We start from the raw sequence: 20,415 nt of genomic DNA on the forward strand, positions 1-20,415 counted from the left end.
AAAGAATCCCAATATAGCTCTTTTATAAAGGGTTGCAAGCCACTTAAAAAGACATGCCTATACAATATATATTTACAAGATCTGAACTGACAAGTTTTAAGATAAATAGGTAGGCATACAGCCTTTAGATTCAGAGCGTGACAAAGAGATCATTCAGCTGCACCCATCCAAAAGCACAGCGATCACGTAACTTCTGAGCAGCAATAGCCGCTGAGTCAACTAGGGGTCGGATTTTAATAAGCTCCTTTTCAAAGGGTGGTCTTGCAGCACCGTCAATCTGCAGGTTCTCAAGTAAATTAGTAAACTCGGTTTAAAGAGCAGAAAGAACAGTAATGAGAGGACATACCTTCTCGATGCAACGAACAGTATCCAGTATATGGCAGAAATATGTGAGCTGCTTATATAAATCCACTTCTGAATACTGTTGGTTAAAGTGGATGCATTAGTGAGAAAGAAAGTTGTATCTGATATTTTAGTTCACAGTTCAAGACTGTTAGTACCTTTCTTACTAGACGGCCATTACATCGAGGGTAGTTTGGACAAACAGTTCCCCTCTCAGAATCACCTATCACCCGTAAGTTTAAGCTACGTGCAGTATACTTGCAAGTTTCATCATCACACTACAAGAAACAAAACTTCAGATATATCACAAAACCTATTATTCAATATGTAGAAATAACCTAGAGGCTAGAGGTGTATTTACCGTCATTAAACCCCTGTAGTATTTTGAGATGAACCCATCTGCTTGCCTCTTCACCTGGAATCGTCAGAAGATCATTTCAATAACTAATGTTTAGGAAAGGTCTTTCACACACACACTCTTTAAATCTAGCATAAATTAGGCTAGAAAGTTCGAGCTACCTGATTGGCAATCATTGCTGGAGATATTTGACCAATATCCCCTTCCTCCGGACACTTGGGGCAGCGCAACCTGTGGCAGATTTTGCTAGTGGATTTTTCTGGCTGTGCTTCATTGGGGTTTTCTGCGACAGATTTACATAGGGAACTAAAGATGCTTGGGCATTCAAAAGAGCCAGAGCAGCTAGGGCAAGACAATATTAAAGGTTCACAGCCCTGATATCTGCAGAAGACATCAATACACAATCAATTTACTGACCATACAATTGATAATTTAGGAAATACTAATCCATCAGATCAGTAATAAATTACTCTAGAAAGAAAGCTGATTAATGGTCTCAATGAAGTCCTGAGTAATTTAGGAAATACTAATCCATCAGATCAGTACCATAAGTGAATTTTACTGCTATTTCAAAAACAATAGTTCAACAACAGCCTCCAATTTCAATCAACTGTGAAACAATGGATAAAACTCCTCGTATTCATGAAAAGTCTAACAAATGTTCAGCATTATTAAAACTAAAAATAGAGGCCAAGTGACCACAATTGTTTACCTGTCTTCATTATCAGCCGAACTCAAAAGTGAGCTTGAAGGATCATTGCTGGTGCTGAGGTCAGATTTACTTTGAAACTGAACACATAAATTGAAAGTCAATAACATGGAACAAACAAGGGCATTGCGCTATAGCAGCATAAGCAGTTAGCAGTCTACATAGGCTATCACCTTAGCTGAATCAAGCCCCAGGCAGTCAGCCAGACGTGCAGGGTCCGTACCCTGGATGGATGCACATAAACGTGAAACCACTGGATGAATCTGCACAGACAAACTCAAAGCTTCAAATCTGATGAAGACTGAAAAGACGTTTTTAATTGAGGTGAAAAAATAAAAAAGAAACCTGTTGGGATAAGTAATAATTGATGTCAATCATCCATGTCATATTTTCTGTTTTCAATTCATCAGGATGTCTAGCTCGTTGAGCAATACCACCAGATGTCCCTGAAGTAGTACCCTGTCAAAAAAAAGATACAGATGCAATTAGCTGGCATCCATCGTGTATTAAAGCCCAAAGAGCTTAATGTTCTTCAATTCAGTAACAAATGTAAATTAAACAGACCTGCTCACAGCATATAATATATGGAACTGTGTCCCCTGAGGAACAACCAGCAGTATAACCATTATGTTTCAATCTCAGTGCCACCTATTAAAACATAAACAGTCAGCATTGCAATACTATTCCGTAGATTGTACATATATGGTTGAGCTAAACAAAAGACATAGCTGAGCTAGGGATGTCAACAATAATCACCTGAACATGTGGTTGATTTTTCGCATCAGGATAAGCTTCAGGTTGTTTAGTCAATGACTTTGTGATTATATATTTTTCAAGAGATACTTCTCCTTTCCTCATTTCCTCTTGCACCTGTTGGGACCCATAAGAGCTTTAGATTTTCACTAAAATATCCAAGAGCCATTCATACTTGACTACTTGTTTTCCTATTTACTGTCATCTTGACAAAGGACCTATAATATTACAGAGCTCTAGAACCTAACTTGAAACTCCATTAATTCGAGAGGGATAGAACTATTGAATTTTTAAAAGTAAACATGAATTTCTGCTGCCTTAATCATTAGAGAAAGATTTAAATTATGTCAGTGCAGCAGTGAATCTGGAAGATCAATTTCTAATTTCCTATTTTTGTTATTTCATCACTGGCCAACAAAATTTTAGGTCTTTCTATTACCTTCATAAGATAACTATGTATTGACTCCACAACATCCTCACAGGATCTGCAAGGAAGGAAAAGCATAGTTTAGGCTGATATCTTACAACTATATAAAGGTGCAATCACTTTGTTTTTTGCTATTAGAAATAAATAATATCAAAAATCAGAAGGGAAAAAAATAAAAGGAATCTTTGACGTAAGATAGAAGCACAACTATACCCTCCAGAAAGTATCTGACTCAAGCAGTAGTCCCCAACTTCCTTTGATAACAAGCTCCAATCACGACGTACCATATCAAGGCCCTTCCGTTCAATTACCTATAACAAACATTTAAATTTACATACCATAATGGAGCAGCATCACTTCATATCTTCAAGAAAGTTACTAGAGATACCTCATATGGTTTTCCATCCCTGAATTGCAATTTGACAGCCGCATACTTTTTTTTCTTAAGGAGCAGCATCCTCTTGTACAGCCCATCCAGATCAATTTCCAAACACCTATATTTCTTATTAACCTGAAAGAAAACGGAATACATTCGGCTCAGAAACAAAACTGAAAAGAAGAGTAATAAGCAGGTAGCAGCAGTTCAAAGCAGCGCATATTGCTGCCTTTCAGAAGCTCACTTCAGTAGGCATATTTTCCTGTCAGTGCATAAAGAAATTAGATAACAAGGGTCTGGGGAAGGAAATGGAAGAGAAAGAGAGGATAAACAAGGGGATTGGAGAGAAGTAGAGGAGAAGAGAGAATGGACTGGTTTAAAAAGAGAGAAAATTGAATAGATCCCTCCAATTTTTTTCTTTTTCTTTTTCCTCCAATCCTATATTTATATCCACCAAATGAAATGTATATGTCACTGAGACATACTGTAAAACAGTGAATTCGAAACAACACAAAGAAAAGCACTCTCTTAGGAGAAAGCACATCTCCCATGAAAAGAGTAAAATCAGTATGGCTAGTCCATTAGATGAATGCTGCAACACATATTCCAACATAAAACAAATAAATCCTGTTCATTCTATGGAATATCAATAAGCAGACCACTAATTCTAAGAAAATTCATGTCACCTCTTGGATGACTTTTCCAGCAATGGCTTTGGCCTTTGCTATATCATCAAGCCCACTATATATCATGATTGAATCTGTATCACCGTAGATAACCTGCCAAAGATGAAAACAACCTATCAGATATGACATGAGACGTGACATATAGACATAGTGATAAAATTGCTATAAGAATAAAACAATGAGCAAAATTAAAGGTCTTGCCTCCAAGTTCAGCGTGTTCTGCACAAGATCAACAGTACTTTGCAAAATCTCTCTTCCCTGCATAGAAAGGGTCGCATTGTCAATGGCTATTTAGAGAACATATCGTAAAGCAGCTTCTGCAATACGATTAAAGAACATCTTACCTGCAATGTTATAAGTTCTGCAAGGGGCTTTGCATAAAATCTTGAGTTCGAAAAACCCAGGCATCCATACATACTGCACAAAGTATAATGCAGAAATAACAAATGCATTAGTTAATGTAACAAAAAAAGGAAAACTTACATAAAGCTTCATGGTTTAAAATTTAGACTATAAATCAACAAGAATTATCAACCTGTTTGCTGTGAGCTTAAGGGCTTGCTGCTGTATGTCGAACTGTTGGGCCTTGAGGCCAGATGCTGTCTTCAGCCAAGACTTCACCAGTCTCCTCCTTTCGACCAAGTTTTTAAGCAACTTTTATAGAAACAAATGACGAAAATATTTATGTTAAAAACAGTGTGCAGAGTGGGAAAGATCCAAGACAAGCTATTATCTTGTAATGAAAATGTCAAGGCACTAAAGACCAACAGAAGTTTGGGTATTGTGCATCTGTTGGTGGGGTTCAATGCCCACAAAATAATTTTGCACCAAAATTACCGATAGATTTTTATCCATTGTTAAACCATACCATCCTGCAAACCAAAAAGGTGTAGGAAGTGGAACTCATTCGCTTTTGGATTTGCAGAGTTTAAATTAATTTGATGTCAAACTTCTAACTGATAAGTCAGCAAGCAAGGCAGGAGTAAGACTAGCAACAGCTACTCCATCTCAGTTCCCTGTTGGCCATTAGGTACTTCCAAGGTATGATGTTGAAACAGCATACCTTCTTATTTACAGTTAGTAATTGGAAAGAAAGGAAAAAAAAAAAAATCATTCATCATCTATTTGCATAAGCCTTTGATGATAACAAACTCATATATACGTCCTTCATCCATTACTATGTTCAAGTAAAATTTTAGTAGTCCATAATTGTATTTGATTTGAATTTTAATACATGGCTACTCAAATTTAAGTATAAAACAAGATCACTTGTTCCTTTCTACTGTTAGAATGCAATTGTGCAAATTTTGCCAAGGTATCCGTTAGTAATGCCTGAAAGTGGAAAATTTAATAGCAATTTAACAACAATAGAGATCTCAGCAGTCAGCTCAAGCTTTTATAGGTTCAAGTCAATTGTTTTTCTTTTTGAAATCTTAATACTTTTTTAGTTTATCAAAAGTTAATCATTTGCTATGTAGCCTCACAAAAATTTTGGATGTTGATCCCGCAAGCTATATGTTTGCATCAGTGATACAACATAAATTTATTCTTTGCTGTAATAACCAAGGCATCACCAGGGCCCAATAACTAGTTTAACATTTATAAATATAAGAGAAAAAAAGAAAAGAATAGAAGAGAGAGCTGCAACTAGTATAGAAATGATACCTCAGGTAGCACTCCTGTTTTCTCACATGATGGTATGCGTGGAACTGAGCCATCAGAGTATCTTTCAACTGTCGTAAAACATATATTGTACTCCTGAAAAAATCCAAAAAAAGACCCATTTAATTTTTCTCATCAGAAAAGTAATATGAGATGGCACTAATGGAGAGATACAAAACCTGAATGATAGAAGGATAAAGACTATTGAAGTCCAAAAGTAGCACATATTTGTCATATAAACCTCTTTTGGGATCCAAAACCAATCCACCTGCATAAGCAGGACCTTTCTTGCCCTTCCCATGATCTTCATGCAAAGGCTCATTCTCATTGTTTGATTTATCCAAATCTACATCATCACCATTTTCTATTTTACGCTTTGTCAATTTATTTTCCTTTGCATAAGATGAATATTTGTCTGGAACAATAAAGTTCTTTTCATGAAATGCATGCAACAGAAGATATTCTACCCGTTGTGCTCTAGCTCCCTGGAAACAGATGAATAATACACAATCAGCATTTCAAGTGTAAAAAGGACACTCGGAAATATAAAGAGCTATGAAGCCATCTAAGCACTAACTTGTAGAGTCTTTCCCCAAAGGTTGCCACTGATATTAGTCAACTGACGTGTAAGCGGAAGTATGTTCAAATGGAACATCAGTTCCATAGACAACCATGCATCTGTCTCATTACATTCAATCTGGAAATATAAACCCGTGTTAGGCATGAGCATGATTAACATGTCACCTTGGAGCATATATAGCACAATAAAAGGAATAATTAGTTCCATAAATTACCACAAATATAGTATTTCATTATTCACAATTTAATTCACATTTCTGGTGCTTGGACATGCAATTTCACTCTAATTAAATTTAAACACAAAAAGTCTATTAATAGGGTGCCTCAATTACTGCAAAATGGAAAGTGGATAATCCAAAAAGAAAAAGAGACAGTATGTGTGCATTGTTAAGATTCAAGACAGCACAAATGAAAGCAAAGATGGGGTCATAACATACAAGATCCATAAGTGATTCAGTTCTTTGATACATGCTGGAAATCTCTTTTGGTGCAATCTCCTTCCGGTCTTTGTTCAGCTGCGTCTTTGCTAGCTGAGTCAAAGAGTAGCTAACCTACAAAACAAATCCTCAGTTGTAAAGTCAAAACACACTAGTAATGTGTCATTGTACATGCTGACATCCAGACATTATACCTCCTTTAAAAGATCTCGGGAGCACAGATATGTGTCACACAACAGACGACCAGCAATACAAGACATTATTCCTGGACTTGCTCCTGATCCAAAAATGGTGCTTCCTTTAGTCAACTTAGGCATTGTAGCTCTTTTGAGGCGACCTATTTTAGACCACATGCTGCTCGGTAATCTGCATGCCTGCAGGGACTCAGACATGGCAGCCAGGTTACAACATAAAACTGATATTAATACAGCCTAGAAAATCAGAATGCTTCAGGAAATCAAGACTTCTACTACATATCCAAATAGGTATCTTTCTGGACACTTCTATGCATGAAATTATAAAATAGTAATGCAAAACTTTTACACTATATTTCTTATCATCAGTCACTTAAAATACATAAACACTCTATTTCTTGCCAATTTAAAATACCAATGCAGTAACTAACACCTCCTTCATTTGTGTGCAATACCCTAAACTGAGGATTAAATTAGAATGGCAAGGGTAAAGTTTAGAGATACGAGATATTAGGGATATTTAATATATATCACATTAACATCAATAAATTTTTCAATATCTCGTATTTCTAAAGGTATTCCATGATTTCCATCATCACATTCAAGTTTAGCAATAATATTTCAATGCACCTACATTTTCTAATTAAATATAGGTGATAAATAAAATTTTGAAACTGGTGCCTATATTGTCGATCCTAAAATAAAAGGCCTTCAATATGCTTACTAGTCTCCAACACCCCAAAAAAATAAATAAATAACTTAATCTACAAAATTGGGAAGAGTAATAAGTCCTCGGGTCAAAGACATTGACATCAATCACACAAGATCCTCAAAAAACATAACTTAAGCTAGTTATAAGGCAATTCCCTCTATGACTTAATGATTTGTTTCCTTCCAAATACACCACTTATTTGTAAAACTCGTACTCTTTTACCAAGTGGCTGAAACAGAATTCCTCTCCATCTAGGTACACAACCTAATCTCAACAGACCTAGCTTCGAAGTACATGAAATCATAACCAATGCAACTCCGGCGAGGAAAAAAAATAAGCCAAAAAAAACCAGTAGCCTGAATGAAAATGATGTCATATAGGTATCTGCTACTGCACCCACCTGAGCTCTATGAAGGAGAACATCTAAATCAAATCCAGATATATTATGGCCCACAAGAAAATCGCTGTCCAACTTGTACATTTCAGTCATAAGACAGCTCAACAAAGCTCTTTCGCTGTGAGATATAACAAAATTAACGAATAAGACACGTTTGGAGATTAGTAATAACAGATATTATGAAACTTTAACAAAATATAAGTTCAAAAGGAGAAATACCTGGTTTCCAAAACAAGTATGGTGCTTCCAGCCTTTGCATTCTTTTCTGCAACTTCTTTTTGGAATTTCATTGGCCAGATATCTCCACCAAGCTTCCTCACAACAGTAAAATGATTAAGCACACCAGGTCTCTTCCACTCTGAAGCCAGCATAGGAGTGTCAATCTGGAGATCAAAAGAGAACTTAGTGAAGCATTCTAATGACTACTACAGAAAGACTTAACTATATGTGCTTTCAAAAGAAAAGCCATCCAATAGACTGCATATTGCAAAGTTGAAAGTAAGACTGAGTCTCAAATAAACTATTCCTACCTCTTGATTCCTCCAATTCCTTTTCCTCTATTGTTAGTTAAATTTTATAGGGACATGAATATACTTAATTATTGTCTTTGTAAACTGAGTGAATATAGTAGCTTGTTAAAATCCTTTATTTCCCCCCACAAAGTGGATTACATAAAGGGTTCTGGTTTGAGCTTCTAATATGGACCTGTGGTAGATAAAAGACTATCGAGAATTGAGGGAAATTTCAATAAAGAGACATGATTAATTTAAAAGAACAAGGAGCTCAGTAATTTATGCTGGTTTGGCTAATAGCATATCTAGCTTAGGGCATAACTAACATCTAGAGAAAATGAAAGCAAAGTAAATAAATAAATAAATAAATAAAGCTCCTGCCCATGAATAAAAACCATCTCAAGCGTACCTTTGCTTTACTACATGAGATAATAGATGCTGAAACAATTTCATTCACATTTTGTTTCTCATTGATAAGTGTTTTCAAACTGATTGCTGTTACAATCACCGGAGGAATCACTGCAGTGTTCTTGGTGGAAGCTGACTCTTTGATGTCCTCTGGACATTCAATAGCTATCTCAAATTTGCACCAGCTCACCTGCCCAAAATCACCTCTTAGATATTGAACCCATGTATACGAATGTTTACATCGAAATGTACAGAGTTGCAAATCTCACCCGTTGATGAGAAGGACAGCTACTGAATTTAGACACTGACAACCATGATGGTCCTTTTATCTTCCTCTTGACAAGAAAGAGTTCCAGAGCACTGCGATTAAGTTATCATTCCACTATTACTTGCATATAATTTTAGAAAGAAAACCACCTTATATTAAAGTCAAAACAAAAAATCAAATCATCAGATTAAGGATAATAACTTGGACAAGACTGTCAATGATGGTGACTACACTAGCTATGAACATCATGTACCAACTAAAAGATTTAAGCCAAGAGATTTATAAGAGTTTCTCAAACATTGCATGTAAAATTGTAAAACATTGTACTTAAAGAATGCAATGGCAAGATAAAGGATGAAAACTGATTATCATCTAAATCAGAGGTAAATGGATCAATAAATCTTTAATCCAAGGAGCTCATTTCAATTCTCATGTGTGAGAGATGGCAATTTTCACTGGGTAACAGGTATTGAAGAGCCACAGAACTTTTAAAGTGCACACAGAATTTTATTTTTTTTCTTCACATAACAAAGCACACCAGCACAGTTTTAGTCAGCCTTATGTAGCAATAAACTTGGGATATAATATCCATTGAAAAACTATAAACACTAGAAGTAATTCTAGATGATCAGTGTGTAAGCAGTGCAAAGCTAAATATTGAAGCATATACTGCTGCTGCTAGTCAAGACCAGCTCAAGTCAGCTCTGGTGGCTTGCTTACTGCATTCACCTGAATCAGATGACGTGCCATGTCAGCGAGACTCTAGCATATTTGCCAGGTCACCAATCTGTGTGCAATATTACAAGTCAGCTGAAGGCTTAACAAATTCTGTTACAGAGAATAACAGAATTTGTACTGTTCTGTAACTAACTTCCTAGTTGGTTGTTAGAAGTTTGTTATTAGCTTGTAATAGTCTAGAAAGTTCTATTACTGCTGTATACATCCATAGAGAATCTTCTATTGTAAACTGATTAATTCCTCTCCAATGGAGTTAATACAATTCTTCTTCCTCTTCTTTCTCTCAAATTCTCTTACAGTTTTTCATGAAGTTCTTCAGTTTTTAGAACTTTATCACTAAACAAACAATAAGTATCCATAATAAACAAAAGAGTTAAGGAATAGGGACAACTGGACAAGCATTGAGCTCATCGCAATACAATTCTTCACAATCCACATTGAAGATGGCAATGTTTGTTCAAACACAATGAAGTTTATCATAAAACAATAATGGGGTATCATGCTACTTGCCTTGAGTGAGACCCTAGCACTGTACAGAAGGTATCTCCCTTAAGATCTGGTTGGAGTGGAGGGTCCTGCAATGAAAGAACATTCATTTATAAATTCCTACAGATGGAGGACAGTCAATAAAGTAATAAACTGATATAGTATCCACAAAATTCCTACCAATAATAGGCTTGAGTTTAAGAAATCAATGCAAGTTGTAAATGGGTAAATTGACCGTTTAAAGGAAAATTGGAAGATTCCACCCACCCAATTGGCCAATTGGACTCCCAGAGGGTATTAGGGTTCATGGTAAACATCTCGGCAATTTTTTTTTCCAGGCCAAAAAAAGTCAAAATTTTCCAAAATTGAAGGCTATTATCCACGCTTTTTGAGCAATTTTGGAGGTTTCGGGACCCGATGTCGAGAAGTCATGAGATACTAAGGGATACATCTTGGGGTCATATAATGTCGTTTGGAATCATATATGACCATTATATGTTGTCATAAATGTCCGTGGTAGGCTTGAATTTATAAAATCGATGCAAGTTGTAAACAGGTAAATTGACTTTTTAAAGGCATATTGGATGGTTTTACCCACCCAAATGGACTCCCGGGATGTATTAGGGTCCATGATAAGCATCTCGGCAATTTTTATTTCCGGGTCAAAAAAAGTGGAAAATTGTTCAAAATTGAAGGCTATAATACACGATTTCGAGTCAATTTTTGATATTTTTCAAAAAATGAACCGAATGCATGGGGTGACTTCTGAGGTCATATAAGAAGGTGCGAAACCATAAGACACCGATCCTAAAAGAAATAATGTTATTTTAAAGGTAGCTATAATTAGGTCATCGAAAGTCTTAACTTTTGCTAATAAAGTGTTTAGGTCTTCACAAAGATATGAGTAATAAAGTTAGAAACTTAAAGCAGATTACCTTAAATGGATAGTTGATCTCAAGCACATAGTTCTCCCCATGAGGTATGTCAACACGCTCAAATGCATAACTCCTCTATAACAAGTTCCCACATAGCACATGTAAGCGATTATAAATATATAAACCAAATACACTGAAAACAGTTATGGAAATTGTATGCTCAAAAACAAGCATTACAGAAATTAAAATGTCAGATAGTTGTTCCACACCTTAACTGGCGCCATGCTAAAAGTTGAAACATTGAGGTTTACTAACTGTTTTGCCATTTCAGCTTTCAAACCAGATGCCACTCCCTGGTATAGATATGAAAAATAAGACAATCGACATAAAATATAAGAGATAGATGTGAGATTGTGAGGCTTAAATTCATAGCACAAGGAGAATTGACTAACATGAAGCTTGGTACAAAGTTCTGCAGCTGTAATCTTCTTGTCAGCGAAATCCTTCTCCAACTTCATGACTTCCTCATTATGAAAAACAGAAGCACTAGGTATAGCATACAAACACCTCTGCATATTCTTTACAACAACACAGCAGCTGTGATATGCATTACCAGCTTTAACCTAGCAGAATTGTATCATATTATTTTAATCAGCTATCCAGTTGAACAAACCCATAATTATAAGAGGTAACTTGTAACATTTGATATGATTAACAGCCATTTAAAAACAACAAATGCATATATTGTTAGATATATAAAGAGAGAAAACCATGCAGTAACTTACTTTACCAAATAAATAGACTGTGCCAGCATTAGTATTATATAACTCCTCATATGCATCCAGTATATAGAAAGGCAATGATCCATCAGTCTCCAAGACAAACTCCGATTTCTCCTCGGATTCTGGAAATGAACTTGTTTTAACAGGCTCACAACCAGCTCCATTTCCTTCTCGGGTGCCATTGATTGCTTGCCATTCAGCTGCTGCACTGAAAGTCTGGACCTTCTCCTCCTTAATCTTTGCATTAAACGAAAAAACCTTCTGATCGTCCTTCAAAGCTGGTTCAATCTTACCATCAATTGCATTTGACAATTTCTCTTCCTTTTCACCTACGCTCACAAAATCACCCTCAAATGGCTTTAATGCATTTGATTTCTCCACCTCTTCAACTGATGTATCATCAGTTACCCTATCTTTTGGAGCTAAATCTGGAGACAAAGGCCTGTGATCATTTTCAACCTTCCCAAGAAAGTCACTAACTACCGGCTTCTCTGCCTTCATCTTACTAATCCCATTCACATCTAACCCTAACCCTGGATTCTTCGACTGAGGTCTTCTCCGGCGCTCCCTATCCCTATCATCTGGAGCAAACTCCGCAATCACATCATCAACAACACTATCACAAGACAGCATCCCTTTCCCTTTCTCCTCATTCCTCTTCTTAAACACCGAAGTAGTGAACATCGAAGAAATCCGTTGCTTCCCCATCAAAGCAGCAGCACTAGAGAGAGCATTTGCAGCAGCAGAAGGCTTCTTCTCCTTCTCCACCTTCTTACGCTTTGATTTCTCACCATCTTCACCATCAAATTCTTCATCAGATGAAAAAGGCATTCCAGCTTTAGTCCAATCCTCCTCCTCACCATCATCAATGTAACCATCTCCAACATCACCAACAACAAAATCACTGAACTCCTCTCGACGTTTAGCAACTATAGTCTTGTATTCATCTTCATCGACAGTGTCATAGATGGGAGCATCCATCTTTATATCATAAGAAGGGCGGTTTTCGCCATTGCGCAGGGCTTTCAGGCGTTCTAGGGCTTGCGCTCTGGCGCTAGCCGCGCCATTTGCTCCTCGGCTTCGCCGTCTTCCCGCCATCATTGGCTGATCATCTTCCTCCATGTCTTAATTGCTCCAAATAAGCTACATAAATTACAGTACTATAAATAATTTGCGATACATACACTCATTTTACTCGATTACATTAATCTGAAACAAAAACTACTCAGCGATCAATAAATTATCAATCAATATCATACAAACAACTTATTACAACTTACTGAACTACCGCATTCATACTTCTCATGTGAAATTCATCTCCAATAATAAAAACCTAAGTTAATTTCATCAACAACTTCATCCAAAATTAATCATTCAAATTAAAATTGGCAAACATGTAGACCTTTGCAAAATCATAAATTATACACAAATCAACTCATAATAGTAGATTTGTGAGTTATAATTTTGTTTATAATTATCAATTTTTAAAGTAGAGGATTGGAAGAACGAAATCAGAAGTTTAAATAATTGAAGTATGAAGAACGATTACAGACTTACAGTCAGTGAAGTGTGAAATGACGGCGGACTTTGGAGTTTCCGACGAATCAACGGCTACCGATGAATTTTCCGGCGAAACGGCAGGACGGTGATAAGGAGAGAGGAGAGAGAAAATGAACAGTGTTCTGCTAGGTGACCCGCGAAATATTCCGGGTTTAGGTTTTTGGGGGGTTTTTGTTCTATTTTTGGGTTTAATAATTTTAAAATGCCAAAAAGAAAAAATGTTAGGCGGGAACTTTGAGAGTTTTGGCGCCAAACAATCTTATTTAAGATAATGTAGATTAGTAGATAGATATAACAAGATCATTCTGTACTTCGTATTACGCTTGTGGTCCAATTTTATTAGGTGGATATGGATCGGCCCAGCCCAACTAGTTTGATCCAGACTTAATAAGAACTATGGGCCTTGGCGATGAACTTTTTTTTTTTTAAGAGGATTGAATCCGAATGACTGCATGGAATAATCATTTTCGGTACATGTAATAATAATGTAAACGACCTCACTTAAAGGTTTGATTGATTGATTGGTAATGAGAACAAGCCTTATCGGACTAGAACTTCTCACAGGTCTACCTAGTCTGAATTAGCATGATAGGCCCTTTAAAAGAAGGGGGAAGGATGAGGGAATCTCCATCCCGGATGAACATGCATGTATATGTGATGTACTAGTATATAATTGATAGAGCTTACCCCATAATTTATGTAGATATGTCCCCTAATAAAAAAAAATGTGAGAATTATATTAAAAAAAAAAATTCATTACTGTATTAAAATGTTAAGGAGTAGGAGATGTCTAGATGAGTATCCCCGTGAAAATTGGCAACAGATTATTCTTACAACATTTTATACGAAAAAAAAAAAAAATGCTTTGTTACTCTAGAGAGATAATTTGTCATTGGAGAAGGAAAAGGTGTTCTGTACAATTAAGAATGACGGTCTAAATTTTCAAATATGTAGTCCTAATTTAAACAGAAATGTTAAAAATGCCATTTGTTCGTTTAAATACACTGCGGAATGTACAGCTAAAAAGAGTAAAATGTTCCACACACGAAAGCAAGCACCGACGCCAACCTTAACCAGCATAATAAAACATGCTGCTAGTCAAAAATTCACAATAAGATACAATATACACCTCTCTATACACCCCCATTCAATTATACTGTGGCAGTGAGGCCCTTCCTTTAATTATTGAGAGATACTTTTTACATCAAAAACTTTTGTAACATGTTTTTATTAAAAAATTCACCACAATTTATTTGCATTATTATTATTTAATACTCGTATTGTATTTATGTTAATAAGCTACTACTTTTAAATCTAGTATTGAGAAGAGAACATAAACTATTTAACATCATTAGTACTTTGTAATTTGTACAATTATTATAAATTTAGTAAAAGTAAATAACATTAATAGATTCTAAATTGCCTACATTTACATAAATTAATATTCGTATCTACAGTATAATAACTTATACCTATCAACTTGCATGTACATATAGGTGAAATCAAAATAGATTGAACTTACAAATCTTAAAAGTGTCACACTATCATGGGAGCAAAACGAACAACAAGATCTTCAACAATGACACAGGCAATGTGTTACACTGCTATCTAACAAAACGATACTCCGATTCATCGTATTATTTTGATGCTATATGTTTGAGTCTTTACAATCTGTCTATCTACTTCTGTTTGAGAGTGGAGAATTTTATTACATTTTCTTCTTCTACCCAGTGGCGGATCCAAGGGGTACATAGAGTTACAGTTGTACCCCCATTCTCGGGAAAAAAAAAAAAAAAAAAAAAAAAAAAACTGTTGAGAAAAGAGACCTGTTTTTTGTAACATGCGGTCTCTTAAGTATTGTCATACAAATTACCACGCTGACAACATGTCTGAGCGTCTGACAGACTGACGTGTTGGTTTTGTAGATTATATGAAAAGTGACCCCCTACTAAGACAACTGTTCTCTCTTTTTTTTCTTTTTTTTTTTTTTTTTTTTTTTTACCAAGTACACGAAGAATTTGTTTTGCTAGACTTTTTTTTTTTTTTTTCCTTTTTCTCATTTCTTTTTTCCTTTCCTTTTTTATTTGTTTTTATCCAAAACACTTAAATTATTTTTTTATGAAAAACTTTTTGTACTAACTATATATCATACCTAGTGGTAATTTTTTAGTTTATACTACTATAAGTCTATAACACTACTATACTATCAAATATCAATTATTTTATATAATATCTTACTTAAGATATATTTATTTAAGATATATTTACTTAAGATATATTGTTAATATTCTAGGATTGTCTAATGATTTCTTATTGAAAGAGTTTGCGCATTATAACTTCTAAATGTAGTATGTTAATCAATATATATGCTTTTTATTATTTTTTTTTCCTTTGAATAAAACTTACATATTTTAATTACTATTGATAATTAATAAATAGTTATATAGTATGCCTCAATTCTAATATTCATATATTAGATTGTGACAAGGAATTAAAGTAAGTAAATTAGTTACACTTTAAATTACTACAAGTATAATTAAGTTTATTTTTACATACGATCGTTGACTTGTTAAAATAAAAATTCGTCTAGAAGTTTTTTAATAGTGTAAAAATATGGCCTTTAATTATACTACTCCGTAATTTTTATTAGTTTTATTTGTTTGGACTAATTATGGATAACACATACGGAGTAAGGGATATATTTGATGTAATTAATTAGATGATGAAAATAAACAATAGATATGATATTTTAGTTTGTCATGTTTTGTATTTTTTGTTCACGAGCCAAATTTCGTACCCCCATTCCCACAATCCTGGATCCGCCACTGCTTCTACCCATAGTTAAATTGATTCTATATTCTTACATAACAGTAAATTAGTAATACACTAAACCGTTAGTGAGTAAAACTAAGCGGCTACGTGCCTAGGTCATAGACTCATGGTTACCAATTTAGTGATTAACCATAAGTAGTTTAAACGTTTTCTGCCTCAGCTCTACCTTTTTGTGGCAAGACATTTTATTTTACTACGTATATTGACATTTTGTTGGTTTTAGGCGGCAAAGTAAGCTTACGAAACAACAAAAGGTGTAGTATGAAAATTTTTGCAATTACACTAATGACTAACCATTCAATTATTCAAGTCACTTTCCATTCATACAGAATCTTTTCCTTTTGACTTTTCTTTTTTGAATGATATCAAATTATAATGGTTAATACACGTACAATTACTGTCACAGTGTCATCTCTACTCCTTATTATCGAAAAATCATCAAATTAAACAAGAAGGATTAATGCAATTGCTTAAATATCCCCTTGGAAAATGAATGCATGATTTACGGCCTATTTTGTTTACTTTATTTTCACTTAGTCCATGTTTCACGAGTTTAGACAAGTTCAAATAATATTAACTCAAATTAGATTATGATAAAGTTTACATAAGTTTAAATTACAACTAAAATAAGGTTAAAAAGTTCAGGTACAGATAAGTGAAAATCATGTAAATAAAACACACCTTTAATATATTTTACTAAAGGTGTTTATAAGAAAAAAGTAAAATAATACTTTACCAATGTTATATATTTTCTACAATCTCGCCCAAAAATAGGTGCAGGAGTGCTTGTTACTTTGTTTTTTTTATTAGAAAATAATGATAGTTTGACCATATTATAAATTAAATCAATTTTCCGCAAATACATTTGCTAGTTCTAAAACTTAAAATATCTAGCTTGCAATTGTGTACTATGTGTCTATGTTAAAAGAAAAGGCTAATATCACGAGAGGGTAGTACGACTAACACGATATACACTCCGGTTTTAGACATTTTCCACAACATGAAGCAAGAAGAACAAAACCCAAAGACATAATAAATGTGATGGTTACAAGAAACAACCATCCACTCCCATAAAAAATATGGTAGTAATACAATACAACCCCCAAATCAAAAACTTATGGTATGTTGGTGATGTTCCTTTTCTTCACTCCAGTAAAAAAAGCAAACAACTTATAAAAACAATAAAATTAAGAAAACGTAGTTGCGTAGCAAAAACCCAGAAATCTTTAATTGATCGTAACAGCCGGAGAAAGCTCATGGCGCATTAATAGCTCAAACAACACCCCCCACCAAAATCGACAGTTTTTATTAATATTTATTTCAATTTCTTCTTTCTTTATTTCTCTTACATTTAATTTATGTTTTTTTATTTTACTGACTTTCACTGCTACTCCGCAAAACCTGTTAGAACTCAAATACAGTAATCCGACGGATTTTTTGAAAGAAAAGTGTCGCAATCACTTAAAAAATCAACCTAAATTAAAATTTCTTCACTACTCTTATCTTTTCACCAAAACCCCACTTCAGTTTTTTCTTTTAAGCTCACACCCACCACCTTCTCTTTCTCTCTCCTGCTTCTTTTGGATTTTTTCTGGGGAATGCACACCAACTGTTCGATGAATTGCTTGAATGAACTTTGATCATAAAAATGGAGGATCAACTCTCGAAACAAACCTCAATTTTTGGGATACGATTATGGGTTTTGGTTGGAATTTCTGTTGGAGCCGCCATTGTTATCTTTCTCTTCCTTGTATCTCTTTGGTTCTTCTCAAAGCGCAATAATAGCAAGAAGGCGAAGCAATCTCAACTTTCATCCACCTCAAACACAACAATAATCCCCGTTTTGTCGAAAGAAATTCAAGAGATTACTGTTGCAAAACCAGCTCATACGAATACCCATGCCCATCAACATCATCAACCCGACCCGGATAGAATTATGGGTATTGACGACAATCATGCGTTGATTGTGAAAGAAGGAAGAGAGGAAAGAATCCAAATTGAGATGTTGGGTAAGGATAAATTTGGTGGGTCATCTTCGGCGGCGTCGGTGGGAGGTGGTCGGAATTTGGGTGATCATCAGGTGGCTACGGTGGTGCCGGAAGTGTCCCATTTGGGTTGGGGTCGTTGGTACACTCTAAGAGAATTAGAGGATGCTACTAATAGATTTTCTGACCAAAATGTTATTGGTGAAGGTGGTTATGGTATTGTTTATTATGGTGTTTTGGATGATAATACCCAGATTGCAGTCAAGAATTTGCTCAACAATAAGTGAGTAATTTCATGTTTTTGTTTTTATTACCTTTAAAAATTTGGTTGGTTTTTATTAAATGCATTTTTGTTTGGTTGGTATTTAGTGCTAAGTCATTGCTTGTTAGTGTGAAGATTAGATTTTGTTCATATCAACCTCATTACATAAAGTTATGTAAGAAGGTTTATACTAAATAATTGTTGTGTTTTTGATTTGTTAGAAAATAGAAAGAAAAAAAATGCTTCTTTGGTTGCATTATCATTCAATTGAGTTAATACCTGAAATTGATTATCAGGGGACAAGCTGAGAAAGAATTCAAGGTTGAGGTGGAAGCGATTGGACGAGTTCGGCACAAGTGTTTGGTTAAATTGTTGGGTTATTGTGCTGAAGGAGAACAAAGGTACACTATTTCATTCGATTAGATTTGTGTTCATTAATTAAGTTTCCGATTAAGTTTCCCCTGCAGATTTGGAGGACTTTCTTATTTTGGAGCTGTTTTGATTCTGAAATGTACAACTTTTTTGTAGGATGCTTGTTTATGAGTATGTAAATAATGGAAATTTGGAACAGTGGCTTCATGGGGATGTTGGTCCTTGTAGTCCCCTTACATGGGAGAGCAGGATGAACATTATTCTGGGAACAGCTAAAGGGTATACTGCTACTTGTGTATATTATGCTTTCCGCTTTGTTTCTTTGTTGCATTGCGCTAAGCTGTTTTTAAATGAAATTTGCAGATTAACTTATCTTCACGAGGGACTTGAACCAAAGGTTGTTCATCGGGATATTAAGTCAAGCAACATATTACTGGACAAGCAGTGGAATGCTAAGGTTTCCGACTTTGGTCTTGCAAAGCTTCTTGGCTCTGATCATAGCTATGTAACAACTCGTGTGATGGGAACATTTGGGTATGCAGCATGCCACTTTAACCAGCCTGCTGGTTTGTTATGATACACACTTATCAACATTTGTTAATTTTAAAGCATGGTTTTTTTGTAGCTATGTTGCCCCCGAGTATGCAAGTACAGGAATGTTGAATGAAAGGAACGATGTGTATAGTTTTGGAATCCTTATTATGGAAATTATTTCTGGAAGAAGCCCTGTTGATTATAGTCGCCCTCCAGCAGAGGTCTGCTTAATTTTCTTTGTTCTCACAACACAATCTCTGTATCTGTCCTTTATCATACTAAAATGTTTTAATTTCAGGTGAACTTAGTCGACTGGCTTAAAATGATGGTTACAAATAGGAATCCAGAGGGAGTTTTGGATCCCAAACTAGCTGAAAAACCTGCATCTAGAGCACTCAAGAAAACTTTGCTGGTAGCCTTGCGTTGTGTTGATCCAAATGCACTAAAGAGGCCGAAAATGGGGCAAGTTGTACATATGCTTGAAGCTGAGCAAGAATCTTCCTTCAGAGATGTATGTATCCTGTATCAGTTCATATTTTTGGCATTTGATTCTATGTCCGTTCCTTGACGTGTAGTTGGAAGTAGATTTCAATAACATCCAATGCACGATGATTTTAAGAAAGTACATTGAGTGATATTTTAATTTCCTTGAGTCAGTTAGATTTCATTTTCATCCTCATTGTAAATTTGTTTGTCATGTTACATTCCAGGACCGCACACGGACATCAGGAAGGACGATTGCTGAGACTGATCACAAAGAAGCGACAACATTGAAGCAGGTAAACGAATAGAGAATATATCGTGAGGCAGACTTCTGAATTCTATTGCAAGTCTCCAACAAGGAAAGGCATGAAATTTTTTGCCATTGAAATGAATAGCCAATTTTTTGTTTGTTTTGGTGTTGCACCGTCTAGTTCGTTCATTGTGTCAATCCTTTCACAATTCTCTTTTGCAAGCCATTCCCTGTCCTCTAAAAAAGGATCATCCCCTACCTTCCTTTACACTTCGTTGAATAGCCTCAATTCTATATAGACAAGTTTTGTAAAGTGAATCTTAAGTAATGCTAGTGCTTTAGAGCTGTTAAAATTGATGGTTCTATTTCATATTTATTACAAGATCCTTATATCATGTCAATTTATTTATTTATTTATTTTTGTAATAGATTATAT

The 20,415-nt window shown here is 35.0% G+C and overlaps 2 protein-coding genes across 2 annotated transcripts; one reads left to right on the forward strand and one right to left on the reverse strand.

The window, feature by feature from the left end:
- Nucleotides 1-26: 26 nt before the first annotated feature.
- LOC145601205 (DNA polymerase alpha catalytic subunit-like) lies at nt 27-13,405 on the reverse strand. Its single transcript, XM_081657162.1, has 32 exons — nt 13,259-13,405; nt 11,705-12,844; nt 11,372-11,542; nt 11,189-11,272; nt 10,980-11,054; nt 10,069-10,133; nt 8,822-8,912; nt 8,554-8,742; nt 7,852-8,015; nt 7,636-7,750; nt 6,524-6,703; nt 6,330-6,443; nt 5,891-6,010; nt 5,493-5,798; nt 5,317-5,409; nt 4,187-4,305; nt 3,996-4,068; nt 3,853-3,909; nt 3,652-3,744; nt 2,978-3,100; nt 2,803-2,900; nt 2,602-2,647; nt 2,166-2,279; nt 1,974-2,057; nt 1,755-1,868; nt 1,583-1,672; nt 1,413-1,489; nt 862-1,081; nt 704-757; nt 501-620; nt 347-421; nt 27-277 (listed from the first exon to the last, which is right to left on the reverse strand). The coding sequence occupies exons 2-32, from the start codon at nt 12,821-12,823 to the stop codon at nt 131-133; spliced, it is 4,590 nt and encodes a 1,529-aa protein (XP_081513288.1). The 5' UTR covers nt 12,824-12,844; nt 13,259-13,405; the 3' UTR covers nt 27-130.
- A 4,169-nt stretch (nt 13,406-17,574) lies between these two features.
- Nucleotides 17,575-20,380, forward strand: LOC145600930 (putative serine/threonine-protein kinase At1g01540). Its single transcript, XM_081656802.1, has 7 exons — nt 17,575-18,361; nt 18,637-18,741; nt 18,869-18,991; nt 19,076-19,246; nt 19,338-19,467; nt 19,545-19,757; nt 19,957-20,380. The coding sequence occupies exons 1-7, from the start codon at nt 17,742-17,744 to the stop codon at nt 20,035-20,037; spliced, it is 1,443 nt and encodes a 480-aa protein (XP_081512928.1). The 5' UTR covers nt 17,575-17,741; the 3' UTR covers nt 20,038-20,380.
- Nucleotides 20,381-20,415: the final 35 nt, after the last annotated feature.

The sequence above is a fragment of the Chenopodium album genome, chromosome 21 (genome assembly GCF_948465745.1).
Source record: "Chenopodium album chromosome 21, dcCheAlbu1.1, whole genome shotgun sequence".
Taxonomy (NCBI): Eukaryota; Viridiplantae; Streptophyta; class Magnoliopsida; order Caryophyllales; family Amaranthaceae; genus Chenopodium; species Chenopodium album.